This window comes from Calliphora vicina, chromosome 4 (genome assembly GCF_958450345.1).
Source record: "Calliphora vicina chromosome 4, idCalVici1.1, whole genome shotgun sequence".
Taxonomy (NCBI): Eukaryota; Metazoa; Arthropoda; class Insecta; order Diptera; family Calliphoridae; genus Calliphora; species Calliphora vicina.
The window spans coordinates 104643844-104663621 of record NC_088783.1 but is presented as its reverse complement, the minus strand read 5'-3'; the positions used below and the strand labels follow the sequence as shown (position 1 = coordinate 104663621).

Sequence of the window (19778 nt, the reverse complement as noted above, 5' to 3'; positions counted from 1 at the left end):
TATAAAATAAAATAATAAATATAAAATTTTTGCACCGAATCATTACTTGTGATGAATATGTGAAGCCCAGCCATGCAGCTGAATCGACACAAAAACCGAATATCCATGGCGCTAAGATAATGCTTTGTATTTTGTGAGACCAGAGGGTCCTATCTATTATGATTTGCTTAAATCTGGCCAGACCATCACATGGAACCTATACTAAACTCAACTGATTCATTTGAAGCGAAAAACTAGGCCAGAAATGAAACCGTAATATTCCGGCCACATGTTGCCTGAAAATCCTAAAATCTGTCCAACGATTACAATTTAAAAGTTACGGTTTGTTGGAGATTGGGATGAATAATAGATTCGGTTCTGAAAAAAAGATTTAAGTCGGACTATAATGATTTTCAAGATCTTAAAAATATCAAAAAATTCACCGATTTTTAATCATTTTTGAGGCTTTGTACATAAATATCTAAAAAATATCGATAATTTTACATAGATTAGTAATTTGTATTTCCGTCCATATTTTGAATATCGGTCCATATTTCACCTCAGTTTCCCTATATATGGTCCACTTCTCAAAATCACTTAAATATTCATAAATCTTTTATAAATAACTCCAATCCAAAAACACATTTGCGAAGTCCCAAATTGTCTATATTTATTCAATTATTAAATTGTCCAAATATTTTCTGCATCTGTTAAGAATAATGGAATCTGGCACGGGAGCCGGACATAAAAGTTTCATACAGACTCACAGATGAATGCAGCGTCTTCCAGGCAGAGATCCTAGCGTTCTGGAAATCGACGGACTTGATAAGGGCACACGTCACAGAGGGGTCTGTAGTGACAATTTCTGTAGATAGACAGCACTGAGGGCTTTGAAATGCCATATGGTACACTGGAGCAGGATTGTAGGAGGGCTCTAGAAGCTATACACAATCAGATTGAGTTGGGTATCAGGGCACTGTAACATATAGAGGATTGTGATAGCACATGAACTGGACCGACAGGGTAGGAGTGATAACCTACTAAACACCTAAATTATAGCATTCATTGGTAAATGGTAGGTTATGTGAGGATATTGAAGAACTAGAAACAGTGGAACATGTTCTGTGTAACTGTCCTAAGCTACAGGGTCTCAGGCAAAAATATTTCATGATGAACTGGGGCATATTTATCAGGGGAATAGGCAGTTTATAAATTTAGTTTTATAAAACAAATTTTGTATCGAAATTTTCTTTTATAAACCTTTTCCATAATTGGTTTTGCCAGTACATAATTGCCTAGGGTTTTAAAATATTTGTTTGTTTTAATATGAAAATAATGTAAATTTACTAATTTTAAATTTATGTAATATTAGTTATTTTACATCGTAGATATCTCTTTGTTAAAATTAAGGGCATAGCCAAAAATCTCACAAATTCGATTCGAAATGAAATCTTTTCGAATTACAATGTATTTAACACACATTTTCGTTTTCGGATTGAGTTACGCAGTAACCCCCCAGTAAAATTGTTCAAATAATCTATAAAATTTCAGTAATTTATATACTTTTATTACAAGATTTAGGACAACTCAAATGGGGATCCGTTTCCACGAAGATCTTTTTCAAATCATCCACGTACGTTCTCTTGTGCAAAGTTAATATTGAAAAGTGTAAATATTTACAATAATTTTATAAAAAAATACTTACTTCATTGTTTTGAAAACTAGCAAATAAAATATCTTTTTTTCTTTAATCACATGTAACACTCCAATTTTTTTTATTTTTATTTTGAGGCTTAGGAATGCAAAGTAATAAGACAGAAATGCAAAGATGATTAAATGCTTTGTGGAACACTTCGCACACTCATTTCGCAGCAGACCGCAAAGACTTTGCAAAAATTTGCTTATTGCAAAGTGAGATTTGAAAGAATATTATGGAACAGAAACATTTATCACTTTTCCAAAAAAAGCAATTTGATACAATACGAGACAGTAGAATGAAAAATGTCCACTTGTACCGGTCAATGAAGTGAAAAAACAATCCAGAGCAGAATATGATTATCGCTTTGACAGAAATAATGAAATAACAATAGTGCTTTGGAATGATAACAACGTCATTACCATGGAAAACATTTTGATTTGTTAGATCCCTTGGGAAAAGTCAAACGAAGGTGTAATGTTCGAAAGAAAGGGATGGACTTCATTAAACGAAGACTATTTATCAATCGGTCTCTGCAGAGTATCCATAAGAGGCAAAAAGTGGTAGTGGCCAATATTTATATATATCTTGGACATGGCAGTTATGTAGTAATGCTTGGAGATTGCACGTTATGTTATGTAAAGCTGAAAAAACACACTATTGTTTGGCCCTATTTGCATCCCACAACATCGAAACGTAAAAATAACGACCACAACCCAGAAAAAAATAGGCCGTTCTTTCATTGAAATTGGTCAGGCGATCGTGAAGTACTGGCTTGTGAGAAAAAATCTAAATAAATAAATTTAAACCAGTATTATAAATTTTTTCTCTAAATATGAGTATCCTTAGACATTTTAATTTTGAGCAACTTAAACTTTTAATTTGTTTTGTCACAACCAAAATTAATAAAATGATTCACTTTCTAAATTTGTCTATTATGGCTAAAAAATTTAAGTTGGAGTGACAAATTTAAATCGTATTTCTTTTATGTCAACTGAATTTGTGTTACTAGTATCGAAAAAATATATGGATATAATCCACCAATACTGTAACTTTTTAATAAGAATCAGGAACGATTAGGAATCCACTTTATCTTCATACTTATACTTGTTTTTTTTTCAAAAGTTCGATCCCATTTGAATTTAAAATATAGGTCATTGGTAAGCCTATAAAATACCTTTCATTTGATAAAAATGTTGGGTATGTACAGAGCTCAGCTTTCAATATATAGCCTAACATATTACCAAAAAAATAGAGTTAGTTGTGAGGTTTTTTACTCTGTAATTCAATTCGATAAGCAAAACGATCGAATTTGTATGCTTCATACAATGTATTTTGATAATGTTTCACATTAATTTCGGAAAATCTATTTATAGGGTCGCAAATGAATACTTTAGAAATTACATACGGAATAACAAACATATATGTATATACATATATATACCCTTGCCACGCATGCTGAAGGTTATAACTAGCAAGCAAACGAACAGATCAACAAATTGCCAAATTTTATAACACCCTCAATCCAAATTCAGGCGCATTCCTTTTCTTAAATAAGATAAATAAATTTGCTACGGCATTCCCAGCATAACTTTACTAAAAATACAATTGATTAAATTTAAACTTTTGAATTTAAATGAATTCAGCTAATGTCGATTGTGATGATTTTATATTCAAATATTTACAAATAAATACATACATTTAAATAGTAGATTAATTAACATTTATTCAAACAAATTACAACAAAACTACAATTATAATAGAAACATTTAAAATTAAGACAACATGCAGCTGCATACATGAACGAGAAGACAATGTACAAACAAGACAGGACACTAACTAACACTGTTTGCGTGTGCAGGCGGACATATGGGAAGAACGTTTAAAAATTAATGAAATTAAACTACTTTGTATAATCGAACAGAAGAAGATAACGTAAAACGTTCCTTTAATGAGTCTAAAATTACTAAATTGCATGCTCTCGAAATTGTAGCAAATCATTTTTTTTATTTTTATTCTCTATCTAATACTCTGGTCTGACATCTAATGGACTTTGGTAGTTTCCGTGTTGGATGTTTGTGCAATATCCGTCACTGATGACTGTTGCTGCTCTTGTTCCTTTTCCTGTTGCTTTATCAATTTATTCATATGGCGTTCTAGCTGGTCCAAGAGATCAAAACCGCTTTTCCAGATAATAAATTCGGCACGTACTTTTAGTTTCATGGGGTTTTTGGCCAATGTTTTGGCCATGGCAAAACCTTCTCGGGCACAAGCCACATCGCGATTCCTCAACTTGGTAACGGGGCATATGTCATTGTTGCCATCTCCCACGTAAATGACACGTTCATAGGTGATGTTATGTCGCAAATCTTGTTCAATCATAAAATGTTCCAATACTTTACCCTTGCACAGATTTACAGCACTGAGACGACAATCAGTTTGATGATGGTATGGCTTTATGGTCAGCAGTCCTGCGTCATCGAATTGTGCCGGATTGGTAAAGACTTTTGTGAAATTCTCTTGCAGACCATGCGACTTGATCCATTCTTCTATGAAAAGACTATTGGAATCACTAATGACAATTAAATCGCAACCATATTTGGTGTTGAGCCTCTTTAGCATTCTAACAAAACCAGGCACCTCGGGTATACCGTGAATGGTTTGTAGAATTTTGTCTGGTTTTATATGGCAGGCATGTAGACGACGAAATACTTCGGCCATATACTCGGTCCAACCTTGTACCTCGATGATGTCCTGCATATCTTTGGTTAGTCTATCGGGCGGCAAGAGGTCACGTATGACCGTGTCTGTATTCTGGGCCACCACTGTGTAATCAAAATCAAATGCAGCCAAGTATTTTTTAATAACTTTATCATTTATTTTCATACTTTGATCACCTGTTGTTGATGATGATGTCGTTGTTGATAAATCTGTATCTGTTGCAACCGCTGATGGAGGCACATTTTCTTGAGATGACGTTGTTATTATTTCGTTATTCATCATCTTTATCTTTTCAACATCAAATTTATGCAGCCCTTTGGTTGTTTCTGTTGCTATTGTGGTTGCTAAATAGACACCTGTTTTAGATTTTGGATTTAATAATGCACTGCTGCCCTTCTGTTTAATTGTTGACACTGCCAATTGTTTGTTGCAACAACAGCGTAATAATAATTTTATTTCAAGGCCGTTCAACAGCTGTGGATGCAACATTTTGCACAGGGATGGAAACGGTTCTTCGATACCAAAAAAATACTCAAATAGTACTTTTTTCAAATTTCTGAGTACTAAAATTTTAATTTTTAATTATTTTGGAAATCGCCTAGAAAAAAACTATAATACACAAGATTTACTATAGAAAATATTGTTATGCTCACGTTATTTTATAGAAAATACTTTTCTACTTACAATTTTTTTTTATAGAAAATACGGTTTAAACACGATTCTAAATTGAAAATATTTTAATACACATGATTTTTACGGGACTTTTGAATATGAAATAGTATCAAAAAAGTACCATTGTAACAACTTTCCATCCCTGATTCAGTATAATTTGTTATTGTTATTGCTGTTTATATCAAGAATGATGCCATATTTATACAAGAGATGTCGTTTTCTTTCATAGCCTCTTCCAATCAGTAACGACCAATAAGCGGCACTCACGATAGAAATTAAAAAAAAAACTATATTTTCTTTAAAAAAGACATATTGTGAAAATTTTATTAAATGAACAAAAATCCTTACTCCGAAGGTTATATCAAACTTCTGAAAAATTAATTAAAACAAATTATACAAATTTTGAAAAAGGAACTACTTATTAAAAATGAAAAATATTTCAACTTTAAACTAAATTTATAAAATTGAAAACAATCAAATATGAAATATAAATACGTTGTGATTGCTTTAAGATAATATTATCATTACTAATTTAAAAAAACGCATTTAATAAATTTTTAAGTAATTGTCTTAAATCAATGTCGAGATTTAAGAAGCAATATTGCTAATGAGTATTTATATTAAAAAAATATAGTTCTTAAAAATAATGAATAGATTTGAATTGAAGTTAAATTTAATAAATCAATTTTGAAAATTTAATTAAGAATTAATAATAATTATAAATTTGATACTTTTTGGAAATTGAACCCCTTTTTATATTAACCCAATTTTGTTAAAATTTTAATCATTTTTCTATAGTAATACAAAAATTAACACAGATCTTGTAACGAAAAAATCAAGTATAGGAGATTTATGTTATTATGGTACCAAAAAGGGAGAACAAATTTTCTATAATAAATAATCTACAATTAAGAAATTAAACACATGTGATTCTGACGGTAACGGTATTTACGATATCAGTAATGACATTTTAGCGGTAAAAGTATTCGGGCTGAAGGGGTATTTTAGGGGTAACGGTAGCGGTAACAGTTTATAGTTAATTTAAAATTTGTTGGATTAACAAAATACCACATTCCTTTACGGTGATTTAGAAAATATTTATGGTATCAATTTTAAACTAACAGTAATTTTTTATTTTCTAAGAAACCCTAACCGTTCCAGTTAATAACTTCCATGAATGGTATCAATCTGGCATCATTTTACTACTGTATACTTTGAACAGCTGATCAATGTTTTGATTTTTGTCAAAACAAATCGTTTTTTTTGTGCAAAAACTACATACAAAAATAAAAAACAATCGGAAAAAAGTTGGCCAACGAAAACACATGTAGATACCACACAACGGTGTGGTTCTTCTTTCAATACGGACGTGTGGGTATTCGCAAGCGATATTAAAAATAAAAAAAGTGTATTTGTTTATAAACTAGAGCGAAATTTTGTTTTACTTTTAATAATAATGGCAACATCAACTAAAAATGAAAATGTGACAAAAAATCAAGGTACAATTGTTGCTAAACAAAAGTTACAGGATAGTGGTGTTTTAACACGTGAGGATTTTGATGGTGGTCCTGTGAGTTTAGATGAAATTGAGTGTGGTTTATATCTGGGTAAGTTTTATTTCGTTATAAAAGAAGAGCTGTATTAAAATGTAAAATTAGGGATATTCTTTAACACAATTGATTTTTTCTTTTGATTTTTAGGTAATTTAACAGCTGCTACTAATATGGAAACTCTAAGATCATTTAATATTACTTATATACTCACTTTGGATTCGGTGCCATTGCCTAAACATATAACAGAAGCTTCCTTTTTAACTACCAAATTTATACACAGTAAGTTGAAATAAAAAATTAAATACAATTAATAATAATTTTAATACACACTATATTCATTACACCATTTTCCATATAATTGTTGAAAAGCTAATTATAAGCAATTAAGATTGACTACCGATTCGAAACTGTTAAAAGCTAACGGTAACGCTAATTTTGATAGCGGTATTTTTTCATATTTCGGTAACGGTATTTTAATGACAATAAAAATTTCGGTCTGACATATAATAAAATTTATAATAAAATTTAAAATATGGTATTTTAGGGGTACAAATTTCTATTGAAAATTCTTCAAAACATTTTTTTTATAAAAAATCTATAAAAAACTCGTCCAAAATTTTTTAGTTGAAAAACAAGGAGTTTTTAAACTTCTAGCTCAAAAACTCCTTCGGCGTAGTAATTTTCTTTTTCACACTTTTTTACATATTTGGCCATCATTTATAAGGATAAATAATCACAGTTTAGAAAAAGAGTATTGGCGATTTTAAATTTTTTGGAAAATTTTTATTACTTATTTTGTATTTATTTATATTAGCATATTTTCTTCTACATTTATTCATGGATTTTATTGTTTAACTCTGTTATTCAATGATTCTCTATCATAGAGAATTTTACATAGAATAGATTTTTGACAACAGACTTTGGTTTTTCACATTAACGTCTCGTCTCAATGTTGCCCTATAGCATAGAAAACAACTAAATAGGTAACTGATAGCTAAAAACCTAATTCTGTTGTCAAAAACCTAATTTATGAGAATGTATTGCATATATTTTGTTTTTGTATCACCCGTATGTGTGAAAAGAGAGTAATTATTTCCTCTCTTCATCCGTTCTATGCGTTTATTCTATGTCCTATAGTCTCTTGTTACTAAAGTTGCTATCAGAAAGCAATGGAGCAACAACGATAATAAATTTCAAAATTGTCAAATATCAAAGAATTATGACTCACGTTTTTTGGTTGAAATTTTTGAATAAATCAATAGTTAAAACTCTTTTCACTTTTTGCAAGAAATCGATGTACAGTGGTCATATCTACCCACTTTCAAAATCTTACATCATTTTCTCTACTCCTATGGTATTACCTCAGTTGATCAATATACATATTTGTATATGATCGAAATCCCACTCACCACTAATATTTGGATTTACATTAAACAATGTAAAGGATCCCTCAGACATTTAAGTATGGCCAAACCCATTCTGCCGTGGAGTTTAATTTGATGGCAGATTTTATAGCGATATCCCAAGCCATACAATTAAAATACAACCAGTCTATTATTACATAACGATCAATAGCGGTATTCACAATGTAGAGTACTTGGCCTAGTAAAAAAGCAGAAAAGCTATTTATTGACAAACATTTCAATTTCTAATGTAGTTTGTTTTTATTTTTTTGATATTGTGCTCTTTTACTACATTGCCAGGCCAAGTACTCTACATTGTGAATATCACTAATATATTTTCTTTAAAAAAATTTCTACGTTGTGTAAAACATAGTTGTAGAAAACGTAAAACTTATTTTTATGCTTTCAAACACGTGAGTTATTTGTCATACAAATTTTATTTTGACCAAAATTCGAGTTGGCCTGTTCTATTGGCTCTCGATTCATTGATTCCGAAAATTGTTTTTTAATATTATATATCGGGGAATATATTCAAAACTCTATATCTTAAATAACACAAGTTTTCAGGAGAACAAAAAAATGTTTATTTCGCCTATTTATGAGAAATATTGAATTCGTTTATTCGCAATTTATTTCTAGGGTCCCTAAAAAATTCTACATTATAATTTAGTTTTAAAATTTTGCGATATTGGAAAATTTATTAAAGATAGAGGATTTTTTTCTGTATGAGATACATTTTAAATTATAATTATTTCGAGACTTCTGTCAGTTCCACCATGATTTTTCATATTATTGAATGAATTAGAAATTGGGGCTGATTTTCGTGAATTTATAAATAAAATTATGCACCTAAAATTCTTTATTAAAAAATGTATAACTAAAAAAAAATATATCCCAACATTTAAAGATATATAATGAACAATATGAGATTTAACATTTTTAATTGGGGAAAAGCAACGAAAGTTTACTGGCAACACCGATTCGTGGTGAGAGCGGAGAGAGTGAATAACTAATACAATCGTAAAATGCAATAGTATAGGTTGCCTTTCCCTGAACTAAAGGATGATTATCGCTTTGGAAACTGTTTTGTTTAAAAAATTTCTTGCCTAATTTCAGGCGCATAATTTTATATATAAATGCATGAAACCGCTCCCTAATTATAAAAACATACAATTACACAGTGCAACACGAACAAATATAATCATATACGGACACCACTACGTGATAAAAGACCAAAAAAGAACCCGTGTCTTCCCGTTTTGCCCAAAGTCATGCATTTTTTATGGACCTCCAAAGATTTTTGGCCTCGGAGATCATTTTCTCAGGTTCATATCTTGCAAACAGTGCGGAATTTTGATTTACTCTCTGAGGCAAAGTTGTAGCCCTTATCATAAAGAACAAAATAAAATCAAAACAACTTCATCTTCAAGATCAAAATCGCAAAAAACTATAGCATAACAGAACATACTTATTCATAACGATCATAAGTTAAACTTAGTTTTAGTGAATATTATTTTTTATCTCACGTACAAAAGTTAATACTGTTAACTATTAACTTTGTCACAAACAAAAGGGTGTTTTTTATTTTTTTAACATTAAATTGAATTTGTGCCATTATGACCTTTCTAAATCCTAAGAATTTTTGTTATACAAATAGTTCCTTTTTTACTTTGTTTAGAACATTTTGATTGACTTTTTGTAACTCAATACATAGAAAATTTCTAATTTTTTTGTTTGTTTTCATCTCTTTGTTTGTTAAACATGTTTATTTACTCTTACTCCCTAACCACGTTTCTTTTATCACAAAAAATGTCAGTAAGTCGTTCTACGTTGATGTTTTGTATTCTATTATATTGCTATTGCTATTGATTTTATTATTATAGATTGTTCCTCCTCTTTTTTTGTACTATCAGTCTAAACGTAGATGTTCATGTGTAAAATACATACATATTGTTTTTACTTTTTTATTTAAGGCCCACTTTTTTTCATAGAATTTCAATCATATCAATTCATTGAGTTTTCTCGTAACAATATTTAGATAATGTGCCATAAGCCTCAAACAATAATAAACATTATTCCTGACATAAACAACATACGCCACGTTGTGCGGGCACAGATTTACACACACAATGTCTTTCTATGTATTCAATATGGTAACCTTAAAAGAATTAAATCTTTATTAATTTGTTTAAATAGGAGGACACATTTCGTCCTTATTACGTTGGAGTTGAGAGCCTTGATTGATGCAAGGTTGTCCACATATTTAATGTTGAAGTTTCGAAATTTAATTTCCGAATTCTTCTGTTCTGAATGACAATACAGGTATCAGCCAGTCTGAGACAGACCAAGTGGCCAAGTTCATCAGAGAAAATTCCCGTCTTTGAGCCATCAGTGTAGATTGAGATCGCATCGCACTAAAGGACACAGTTTTCGGACTAGTCATCCCTTGTCGGCATTATAATCCTAAAGTTCCTATCAATTTGATATACATAGATTGAGCAGAAGAGTGGCATTCATAGAACTAGTAATACCAAGACAGGCTAGTTTCATTACCATGCTCAGAATTGTGAGGTGTGTTTTAATGTCTACGGTTCTCCACCAGCAAGAGCGACACAGATCAGATTAGGTATTATTAAGAGGTTTGTGACCCAATCGCTTCCCAAAGTTTTTTTTACAAATATGAAAGGTACGTAAAGTCTTTCTCATTCGACTCTCAGCATTACGTTTCCAAGATAGATTAGAGTCTAGAATTATACTTCTCACGAAACTCAGAATGGTGAGATGCGTTTTAATGTCTACGGTTATCCACCAGCAAGAGCGTCACAGATCACGATAGGTATTATTAAGAGGTTTGAGCTCCAATCGTTTCCCAAAGGTTTTCTTACAAATATGAAAGGTACGTAAAGCCTTTCTCATTCGACTCTCAGCATTACGTTTCCAAGAGAGATTAGAGTCTAAAATTACTCCAAGATATTAGTCTCGAAACTCAGATTGGAGAGGTGTGTTTTAATTTCTACTGTTCTCCACCAGCAAGAGCGTCACAGATCAGGATATTGTTACGAAATTGTACTTGAATTCAAATATAACGATTTTAACGGCTGATGTAAAAGTAGTGTAATGCTTTCAAATAGCAGTGCTGTAATAGCAAACTTTAACATATCTGTGGGCATTATAAACATTGAATAAAAGCTTTCAGTTGACCATTGATCGTAAGTATGGCAACGCTGTTTGCTGCGACCGTATATTCGAATTCGAATATTCAGTTAAAGAACATTGTAGAAAGTACACCACAGATGGCGTATGTATTAGAAAGCTCTAGACAGTTAAAGAGCAATCTAGAGTGCAGATGGCAGTGTTATAAATAGTGGCAGAGGTTGCATTCGTTAGTGAGTTTAACAGAGACGCTTTTGGAATAAACATCAACTGAGTGCTGTGTTTTTCAAGTGAATTCGTGTACATTACAAAGTGTGTCTGTATTTCTGCGAATTTATAAACGTGTATAAAAAAGCATTGTATGACTATTTAATTCTGTTGTTGTACATTTTAAATAAATAAAGAGTTGTTACAATTTTTAAACTACTAAACGGCTTTTATTTGCAATCAAAAGTATCCGGTTTATTTAAAGGAAATAAACCAACGTTTTGAAAAGGTTAAAACGTAACAATATGTATTATTAAGAGCTTTGAGACTACATCGCTTCCCAAAGGTTTTCTTACAAATCTGAAAGGTACATAGAGACTTCCTCATTCGACTCTCAGTATTACGTTTCCAAGAGAGATTAGAGTCTAGAATTATGCTTCTCTCGAAACTTTCAGAATAGTGACACCCAACCGTGGTCCAATTCGGTCTTTGCCGGGTTAAACCACATACCGTTTTCCCTGGTCCATTAATGTTCAATGCTAAGGTCTGATTCCATGAGTTCACTTACTGTGGGAAAAAAATTTAAAATGTTTTTTATGTTTAAAGGCAGACATCTACCTTTTTCTAGATCTTAGGTCATGATGACTGATATCGATTGATTAATTGACGGTGGGAATATGCCACCTGGTCCAGAAGATTTATAGGGCTTAAAATGTGCAACTGCGAAATATCCTCTTCGCTAACAATGGAGCTTACAAATTCACATATATAAATTTGAGAAGCTGCAATGTGCTCTAAACCGGAGTCCTTATTTTCAACATCCCTATAACCTGAAAAGTGTGTTCCCATAAGGAGTTCTAAAGTTTCGGGATCCAATTAGTCTTCAAATATTCGTTCACAAAGAAATTATGTTGTTAACTCAATGATTTTGTGTTTCATTCTTAATCAAATCTGTATTTATCATTTTAACTTTAGTTTATAATTCTGTTTAGGTTAGAAGATGTTCAGTAGGTTCCTCTATTTCTTAAGCGTTGTAAGATTTCTTAGAGGGATTCAAGGCAGATTTATCGTAAATGGGGCCTGATTTTTCGGTCGCGTGTTCTCTTTCCAATTTTTTGTTGCTGTTTACCCCTCTAGAGAGAAACACTAATATCACGTCTGAATTATTTCGAATTTATAGTGGAAACGACTTTCGACTATGTTAATATCTTCAAAGTCTCAGTGTTTAGGAACCCATACGAGGGTAACCGATGAATATCTCGCTATCTCCTCTAGAGATATCCCACAATTTCGATGTGATGAACACACTCTAGGTTAGTAAATATGTGGATATCCCTGTTCGATATCCCTTGATGCTGAATTTGTTCCGTGGTTACTTTTATATCCATTATTTCAGCTTGAATTATGGTTCATTATTCTGGAAGTCTAATGGATAGTCTCAGATTCAGCTGTTACAGAAATATATCACAATTCTTGTCGTGTGATTTTGATTTCCGTCAGCGAATATCTGGATGACTTTAGATTTTGAGATTTTGATCCGTCAGCGAATATCTGGATGATATTCTCCCATAGATGGAGATCATTGTCATAATCGGATTTTTCGGGCATATTTTGCATAAGGATCTGGAAAATCCATATTGACGGTTTTTGGCATGACCGTAATAGTTTGCCTTAGATAGAGTAGTCCTAAGTGCAATTGTAAACATCAAACATCATTTACAATACGTTCAAACCTGTTTTGATGATTTTCCTTCTCCAAAGATGTGGCTAGTTTATCTAACTTAAATATCTTTAATGAATTTTAAACAAAATAAATTAATTCTTTTAACACCTGATTAGTTTACACTTGTAACATGGTCTATTTAACACATTGTGTGAGTGGTTCTATTATAATGTTTACAATACGATGTCAATGGTTTTTTTTTTGCTTGATTATTTTGTTGATTCATAAAATTATAAGCGAAGATGTGTATGATGTACTACGAGGGTGGGTCTAAAAGTCTGTGCCTTTTTGTATGAAACACAGGTTTTTGGATAAAAAATTATTTTATTTGTCAACATAGTTTCCTTTGAGCTCTATGCACTTTGTCCAACGTATTTTTTGTGAGATGATTTCATCGTTGGAGTCAAATATCTTTTCCGCCTAGGCAATACTTCAGGTTTGGAAACAAGAAATAGTCACACGGGGCACGGAAATAGTCACTTAGCCATCTGGCGGAAAGCTTTCTCATACCCAAGTGATCATTTAAAATTGAAACCACTGAGCCATGTGAGATGCCTATGGCTTCCACAATCTATCGCACTTTCAATCTCCGATCGGCCAACACTTTATCGTGATTTTTTCAATTGTTTCGGGTGTAGAGAGCTCAACTTGTACGGCCACAACAAAATTCTTGAATCACCCTCGCACTATATATATGCATACATATGGCCTTAAATACTGTTCTATAGAATCATAGTATAGTACATGAATGAACGTGTGTAAAATGCTATCTATTCATTTAAAATCACTTTCTTTTTTCTCAACTGTGCATGAAGAAAATGCGTGTAATTATTGTTACGTTACAATCATAGATGTCATAGTACTTGTATTTTCACTTCAACCAACCATCCATCCATCCATCCATCCTTACAACAATAGGAATTATAATGTACACCACTTGCATACAAATCTTAATGAAGGATTATTAGGATAATACATTAAGTATTTTTATAGTTTTATGACCTTTATTGTAACAATTTTTGCTAAAAATGGAGAAGACAATAGTTTGTACATACTGCTACATTTAGGTTAGTTTATAACACGGCATTTAAAAGGTCTTTATAGAAAATTTCCACATAATATAATAATTTATGACAATATATTTAATAATGACCATTTATTATGGCAATCATTTCAAAATGCTATTTAAGCAATAAAGGATATAAAACGCAAAGGTTCCCCTACTAGTTTATGTTCGCTGATTTACCTCTAAATAACACAAATGTAAATGAAGTTCATAAAAATTATAAGATAAGAAACAAAAAAACACAATAAATAGGTGGTCAGATTAATCTCCGGATTAATGACGACCACTGATCGATGATAGAAAACAATGTTTTCCCATTTTTATACCCTTCACCTTCGTGAGAAGGGTATATATAAGTTTGTCATTCCGTTTGTAATTTCCACAATATATCCAGAATATCTATCCTTATAGATAGCGGAGTCGATTAAGACATGTCTGTCTGTTGAAATCAATTTTCTGAAGACCCCAGATATCTTCGGGATCCAAATCTTCAATAATTCTGTCAGACATGCTTTCGAGATGTTTCCTATTTAAAATCAGCAAAATCGGTCCACAAATGGCTGAGATATAAGGAAAAAACCAGGGCAACCTCGATTTTTTACCTATTTTTGACCATATCTGGATTACTAAGTCATTAATATAGACAATATGGATATGTAATTATAGATATTTCAAAGACCTTTGCAACGACTATATATATATAAGACCATAGTAAGTTGGACCTACAATGGGTCAAAATCAGAAAAAAAATAATAAAAAAAATTTTTAACACGAATTTTTTTTTTCACCAAAAACAAAAATTTTTTTCTCAAATTTAACAAAAAAAAAATTAAAATAACAATTCAAAATTTTTTTTTCCACAAAATGAAAAAACAACTTTGGAAAAAAAAATAAATTTTGTTTACCTAAAAATATTTCAAATTTGTATTTTGAAGTATAATTTGGTGAAGGATATATAAGATTCGGCACAGCCGAATATAGCTCTCTTACTTGTCTTATATACAAATTTCCAATTGTATTCGTAATTTCCCCTATCCGAGTTATTCTGAAATCGTAACACTCTAACTAGAGAGATAAAACTGCTCTGGCCATTTATTGATGTAGTCTATAGGAACACCAAATGACCTTTGACAATGGTCAGTAAGCCCATACTAATGTATGGTGCCCTTGTCTGGTGGATGGCTCTAAGTAATCTACTCACCTAAAAGGTGAGTAGATTACTCCAGAAGAATACATTTGAGATGTTCCTTGATGTCTCGAGATCGGAGGTGGCATTTGGGGGGTTTTAGACTACCGTATCAGAATAGTGTTCATCTGACTGAGATCTCAGTCGTGGGTATGGTAGCGAACTGGCTACCGTTTTACCGAGTATACGGGTGAATATTTGGAATTATATTGATAGCTATATACACCATGTAATCTTCTCCCAACATCTGCAGGAGATGGCGGGAAACTCTTCAGTTGCATTTTTTTTTGGATACCGGGACACCAAGTGTCTCTGGAAACTGCATTCTTGGAAGATGAGTTTGAAACGATGGGTCCAATGTGGACTCTATAACTTTGTTCAAAGTAAATGGTTACATGAGACAAAATGCGCGACAGCAAGGACCATATGAATATGACTGTCGGCGAACATCAAAACTCATAAACACTCCACTTAATCGATTACGGAATGTAGTTGCATTGATCACAGGTCACTGACTTATCGGTGTGCAAACTAGAAGAATGAATTTTCCTCTGCCACTGTCCGGTCCTAGTTGACGAAATATCTTATAATCTGGGAGAAAATTTCCTCCACAACTTCACGGATCTATCGGCTATGGACGTCAGAATCATAAATCCAAGATGGCCGACAGGACCTACGGAAATACGAGGATAGCATACAGAGGTATGTGCAGGATCCATTTGATCGCCGCTCGTATATGACAGCTTTGAACGATATTCACAGAGACGGTAGCAGGGTACCGTATGAATGTCGTACTTGGAGGTCGCCTACCTCCGTTAGCAAACGCCGAGAAGATTCTGACGTATGGAACAAGAGTCGTTCTGGCACAACTTAAATCTGGATGGAGCAACAGACTTAATGTCTTTTGGTCCCGCATAGACCGTGCCGTCGTTAACTTATGTCCAGCATGTGGTCAGGGTCCTCACAACCCTACTTCTCTCAGTCCTATGGATTTATGGACTCATCCTGTTGAAGTAGCACAATTTCTTGGAGTTGAACAAAATGCAGAACATCCAGATTGATTATTGTTCGTGATGCTACAACAACAACGGAACCCATGAAGGACCAATGTTAGCCGCTCTCAGGAGTGACTCACATGCACAGCTGATTTCCCATTAATTTTTGGAAAAAATGCCAATGTACTATATTTTAAAGTAACTCGACCGCGAACAGGCGAATAGAAATGGCGATTGTGGTTATAAATGAGATTTTAGGTATCAATATTTATTGATTCATTGAGTCATCACCGAGAGATATGTTGTAGTGGACTCTATACATGTTTTTGATATCGCAACATATTTGTATAATTGCATTTTTTATTTTAATTATTAAATTGAATGTCTAAATAATTTTGTTCATTTAACTTTAATGCAGTATTACTATTAAATTTAATCTATTTATTAATGTCGTTAAATCTAATGTTTATTATACACACATTATTAATTTCAGTTTCTGACATGCCTAAAGAAGATATTTTGCATCATCTAAACACTTGTGTAGACTTTATTACATCAGCTCTCAGCAAGGGTAATAAAATATTGGTACACTGGTATGTTGTCCTTGTGTGATAATTAATAAATTTATTGATTATTAATTAAATCTATTTTGTATTCGCAGTTATTTTGGTGTAAGTCGCAGTTCCACTGCTGTCATCGCATACATTATGAAACACCATAATATGGAATATCAGGCAGCTTATGATTATGTCAAATCAAAGAGACGTTTTGTACAGCCAAATATAGGGTTTACGGCACAATTGAAGCTGTGGAAGCGTATGGGTTGTGACATTGATCCACAATATCAAAAATATAAAATTTATCGTTTGCGCTTGGCTGGGGAGCAAGTGAGAAAGGGTAGGCAAGAGGCATATAATTTTAATACTCACAAAAGTTTACTAAATGATTTATGTGCGGTAATTTTGCTTAATAATAAACCTTTAAAAAGCTTAATAAACGTTTGTGATTATGGCTGTAAATACTGAATTATATATTTTTTTCGTATTCCAGCTAAAATTCTTCCACAAAATTTTAATAACCTCATAAAACCCGATCCTGCTATAACACAAGAAAATCCCGAACCCATTGTTTATCGTTGTCGTAAATGTCGTCGGGTATTGGCCACAAGATCGCATGTGCTCTTACATACACCCAAAAATCTAGTTCTTTCAAAAGCCACCAATGGCAATGCCAATACTACTGCTACAGTACCGGCTACCGAACAAAGTACATCAGGAACACCACGTCTTCTAGAACAAATCGCCGCTCAAATCCGCCAAGTCTCAATAACATCGCCAACCGAGGGACAGCAGTCACAAATTGATGGCGATAAAATGCCATATTGTCAGAATATATTGTTTGTGGAGCCCATAGCATGGATGCAGCATATTTCGAATAATACACAAGGACGTCTTAATTGTCCAAAATGTGAACAAAAATTGGGTAATTACAGTTGGATTAATGGTGAGTATTGCAGATATGAAAGATATAGCAACATATTTGAAACCATATACTCTATACATTTGAGTATGGTATCATTAGATCGACTTCCATAACTATGAAGTTCTGATTCTAGAATATAAGTACCTTTAGGATCGCAAATTAATATTAATGAAATTATTACCTCATGGACAAGTCTATACAAAACTAAAAAAGCAAACAGAAAGTTTATTTAGCTGGTGCCGTCTTTTTGTAATATTTTCTTAAGGAAATCTACGTATACTTTCTTAATGATATTACTAGACATTCTAACCTGGAGCTATTATCTGTTTCGTGTCATGCTGACATTCCTTGCAAGAACGTTGCGATCCCCTGCCAGAGCTTAGTTATGTGTTCCGCTTCCATGCTATTATAAGGTTTCAAAAAACATCAATTGTATTAATTTTTGATGAAGAATCGACTGGTGAAATGAGGTTATCCGGATATGTAGTGATTATTGCCCCTATTATGAGTTGCATTCGACAAACGATATTCGTTGGCTATCGAATATCGAATGTAAAATCCGAATTATAAGTTGGCATCGCTGTCGAAAATTTCGTTTTACATCGAATTTTTCAACGAACACAATTTTGCTTTCGACACTGCAAATAAAATTAAAAATATTGTTGAAAATGTAAGTATTTGTAATTTTATTTGTTTTTGGTGGACCAAATACCACTAACTGAAATATTTTCTTCAATTTTGTGCAGGTCTAAGGTTGCTATTTCGACTACAGTCGAAAATCGAATTTAGTTCATAATAGGCACCATATATATTCTTGATCTTTATAGATATCGTAGTCGATATAGCCATGTCCGTCTGTATGTTGAAATCAACTTCCTGAAGGCATCAAATAACTTACATACATGATTGATACACCAATATAGCAATATAAGTCCAACTTATGTGGCTATTTAAAATCAAGAACATCGTCCCAAAAATGGCTGAGATATTTTTTATTTTTTATACCCTTCGCCATGAGTTGCAAGGGTATATATAAGTTTTTTATTTGCGACCCCACAAAGTATATATATTCTGGATCGTTATAGATAGCAAAGTCGATATAGCAATGTTCGTCTGTCCGTCTGTATGTTGAAATCAACTTTCCGTAGCCCCCAAATAACTTACATACATGATTCATACATCAATATGTCGGGAATTCTTCCGGCTAGACAATACCGGCTAGACACTTGTTACATTTTAAATTAAATTGACTCCAAAATGTTTCTAGTTTTTCTTTTATAATATGTTGCATTTTATTTATCGAAAATACTGTAAAAATTAATTTTATTTTTCATTTAGGTTGTCAGTGTCCCTGTGGCGAAGAAATTTCTCCTGCATTTTATTTAATACCTTCCAAAGTGGAACTTTCAAAAGCAGTACAAAATGTACAAACTACATTGTAGATTAAAGATAGAATATTATTAAAATTAATGTTATTCACTTCTATGTTTTAGTTTCACTTAAAGTTATTAGCCTTACTTACGATTTAAAAAAATAATTATTCAATTTGAAATGTATAAGTTAAACTTGTTTAATTTAATGCATAAGTGTTAATCAATTTTGTTGTTCATTTAAAATAATTTGTTAAAAATAAATTTGTGTATTTTATGTATTGAATTTAATATCATTTAAAGAAAACTCTTGGCGAAATATTATTGTATGGTTTCATTCTAAAATTAATTTAGTAAATCTGTATGAAAATGTATTTATAATTATAGTATTTAAGGGAATGCTTCCATTTTTCGTAGTTTCTGAGAGCTATGTTAAGCATTAAAATTTGTTAAAATATAGTTAAATAGCTTCTTTGTTAAATAAATGTTATTCCAATTTCCATATAAATATGTAACTCCATTACTTAGTATGTAAGCAAAATTAAGTGACTCTGTTATAGTAAATAAATTAT

General features: G+C 32.0%; 2 protein-coding genes across 2 annotated transcripts; one reads left to right on the top strand and one right to left on the bottom strand.

Annotated features, from left to right (window-relative positions):
* Positions 1 to 3381: 3381 nt before the first annotated feature.
* Positions 3382 to 4897, bottom strand: LOC135957877 (pyridoxal phosphate phosphatase PHOSPHO2). Its single transcript, XM_065508704.1, has one exon. It carries the CDS (start codon positions 4883 to 4885, stop codon positions 3719 to 3721), a length of 1167 nt encoding a protein of 388 aa, XP_065364776.1. The 5' UTR covers positions 4886 to 4897; the 3' UTR covers positions 3382 to 3718.
* Positions 4898 to 6342: 1445 nt separating this feature from the next.
* Positions 6343 to 19353, top strand: MKP-4 (MAPK Phosphatase 4). The gene is made up of 6 exons (XM_065508498.1): positions 6343 to 6675; positions 6769 to 6900; positions 16848 to 16947; positions 17016 to 17251; positions 17405 to 17857; positions 19175 to 19353. The coding sequence occupies exons 1-6, from the start codon at positions 6525 to 6527 to the stop codon at positions 19276 to 19278; spliced, it is 1176 nt and encodes a 391-aa protein (XP_065364570.1). The 5' UTR covers positions 6343 to 6524; the 3' UTR covers positions 19279 to 19353.
* Positions 19354 to 19778: the final 425 nt, after the last annotated feature.

Bases quoted from the DNA above. Each gene is read 5' to 3' on its own strand.
- LOC135957877 (XM_065508704.1), bottom strand. From the start codon at position 4,885: ATGTTGCATCCACAGCTGTTGAACGGCCTTGAAATAAAATTATTATTA.
- MKP-4 (XM_065508498.1), top strand. From the start codon at position 6,525: ATGGCAACATCAACTAAAAATGAAAATGTGACAAAAAATCAAGGTACA. The intron at 6,901-16,847 runs GTAAGTTGAAAT...TATTAATTTCAG, and splicing joins AACTACCAAATTTATACACA to TTTCTGACATGCCTAAAGAA. The intron at 16,948-17,015 runs GTATGTTGTCCT...TTGTATTCGCAG, and splicing joins AATAAAATATTGGTACACTG to TTATTTTGGTGTAAGTCGCA.